We start from the raw sequence: 2689 nt of genomic DNA, 5'->3' as shown, positions 1-2689 counted from the left end.
AAAAAAAAATAACAAGGGGGAAAAAAAAAGGTGGAAGATAGAGGAACAATTTCAACACCATATCATGAGTGTGACCGAAATCAGAAGCAGAAAAAGAAGTGCCACTCTCAAGCTAATACAACAAAAAATTAAAGATGGCACATTTTTGCTTTCCTCCTCGGTTTTCTACTATTACTTATTGGTTCTTTTTTTTTTTTCATTGTGCGTCACCAAAGTAAGTTGCGTTGTGGAGTAATCGTCTTAATGCCGCACGGGTTGCGGTATAAGTGGTAGGCAGTTGTAGAGATGTGTGTCTGAGAGAGGAGAGGAAAGGGGGGAGAATATATCTTGGGCACTGCTCTTAATTTTTTTTTTGTTGTGTTGTGCATCCTTCTTCTTCATCTGTTTGAGTGATACCAAGCGTGAAGGCATGATGTCCTTTACGGAAGACAAGAGTCCAGTACCTTTAATTCCCGGGACGGAGTTGTGCGATGTTCGCATCGGTGCAACGAACCCGGCGCTCTTCTTCTCCATTGCGGTTGACACGCCCTGCCAGGTGACGTTTGAGTTCCAGGAGTTCAACAGTGCTGCGCGGTGCGTGCTGTTGCTCAGCCCAACGGACCCGAGACCCAGCAAGCACACCGCCGTGTGGAAATGCTTGTCGCCCGACCAAAATAAGACAATGAGTGTGCTGCCAGCGGATCCGTCGTACCAGGTCGGGACGCTCTACCTTGCCGTGCGCTACGTGGAGACCAGCGGGAATACATACATTCGTCTTCGGCTGACGCTACAGGAGCAGTACGAGGCAGAGTGGTACTCCGCCGCCAATCGTGCCTTGTACTACGGCAGGTGGTTGGGATGCACCTACCATGGCCGTGGTCGTTGCATCTACGGTGTGGCCCCAGAGGCAGCGCAGGATGGCACAGCAAGGTGGAGTGGCCGCAGCCTGCCGCAGCAGAGTGAGGCAGTGTCGTGGCAACCAGACTTCACACCATTGTTGGAGAGTGGGATGTTAGACGTCGCTCGCAAAGACGTGGGCTGGTCTATTCTTTCGTTGCCCTTCCCATCCGTTGAGGTGTACGATGGGGAGTGGGTGAACGGGAAGAAGGAAGGCCGCGGCGTGTACCAGTGGGCTGACAGGGCGTACTGGGGTATGTGGAGGTCAGGTAAGCGGGAGGGATTTGGCGTGATGAACACGCGTCATGGCCTCCGCTATGAGGGCGAGTGGCTAGACGATAAGAAGCACGGCTTTGGGAAGATGTTCTCTCCAGACGGAACGCGGTACCAGGGGGCGTGGGAGGGCGATGTACGGTCTGGTGAAGGCGTGTTTATCTACACAAATGGCGTCGTCATTCATGGAACTTGGAAAGATGACATGCTGTCTTCGAAGGTCACAGCGAACTACGCGGACGGGTCCTGCTACGTGGGCCAGTGGGGCCACGACTGCCGTCACGGTGAAGGTAGCTTTACGGATACTCCTGGAAACGTTTTGAAGGGAACTTGGGATATGGATAAGTGCACAGGAGAAGGAAAAATGACGTTTGTGAATGGTGTGGTGTGTGTTGCGACGTGGGTGAACGATGTGCGGCAGGGTGGAACATTCACTTTTCCGAATGGTGAGGTATACGTTGGAGATTGGAATGATGAGCTTTACTTCCGCGAAGGTGAAGGACGCTGCACGTACCGCAATGGGGATGAATACATAGGACACTGGAGCGGTGACAAACGCCACGGATTTGGCAAGATGATTGAGGCTGGAGGGAAATGTGTGTACGAAGGCGAGTGGTGCAAGGGTAAGCGGCATGGCCTTGGCATACAGAAGGATGATCACGGTGTATATCATGGAGAGTTCCGGGACGATGTTCGCTGCGGCCAAGGATTGCACCAGGGCCCAAATGGATCTATGTATAGAGGCAACTGGAAGGATAATGACCGTGTTGGACCCGGTATTGGTTTTGACGCGAAGACTGGTAGTACCTACGAGGGTTTGTTTCTGCTTGGTAAATTGCAGAGTGTTGGCAAATCCCGTTCTGACAAGGATGCGTACGAGGGGACGTGGATGGATGGTCGGCGGCAGGGTGTTGGCACCACACTGCTTCCCAACGGGGACGTTGTACGTCACACGTGGCACCAGGGAGCTCCACAGGATGGCGAGGTTCTGTGTAAGTACCACAACGGTGACACATACGATGGCGAATGGAAGGATGGGCGGCGTTGTGGCAAGGGAACACAACGGTACGCCAACGGCGCCATTTACGTGGGCGAGTGGGCCAATGACAAGCCGCATGGACGTGGTTCTCTCACTGACGCACGTGGCGAGACGCTGGAGAGTGAGTGGCGCGAAGGTGTCCGCATGGATGTGCGCGGGAGGCTCCATTTTCTAGACGGAAGTGTCTACGAGGGTGACATGTGCGCCGGCAGGCCGCACGGCCAGGGCCGACTTAGCTATCCTGATGGCACCAGCTTTGAGGGTGCCTTCCGTGACGGCATCTATGTGTTATAGATCCCGTTTACAGCTATGTACTTGCTATGGGTGCGAGGTTCAAGGACAACAAGAACAGTGAAGAAGCACAAAGCGAAAGAAAAGAAAGTGTTTGTGTGTGTGAAAGAAAGAAAAAAAAGGACAAAACATATATAGCCACACACCTGGAGTCCTGTAGATTGATGTGCTGGAAGCCCCCCCCCCCAAAAAAAAAAAAAAAAAAAAAAA

The 2689-nt window shown here is 52.7% G+C and overlaps 1 protein-coding gene across 1 annotated transcript; it reads left to right on the top strand.

Moving 5' to 3' along the window:
• Positions 1 to 409: 409 nt before the first annotated feature.
• On the top strand, positions 410 to 2482 carry DQ04_05631040 (hypothetical protein; the record flags this gene model as incomplete). Its single annotated transcript, XM_009314299.1, has 1 exon — positions 410 to 2482. The coding sequence occupies one exon, from the start codon at positions 410 to 412 to the stop codon at positions 2480 to 2482; it is 2073 nt and encodes a 690-aa protein (XP_009312574.1).
• Between the last annotated feature and the right edge of the window lie 207 nt (positions 2483 to 2689).

The sequence above is a fragment of the Trypanosoma grayi genome, assembly GCF_000691245.1.
Source record: "Trypanosoma grayi strain ANR4 Tgr_563_V1, whole genome shotgun sequence".
NCBI lineage: Eukaryota > Euglenozoa > Kinetoplastea > Trypanosomatida > Trypanosomatidae > Trypanosoma > Trypanosoma grayi.
This window is presented reverse-complemented; position numbering and strand designations above follow the sequence as displayed.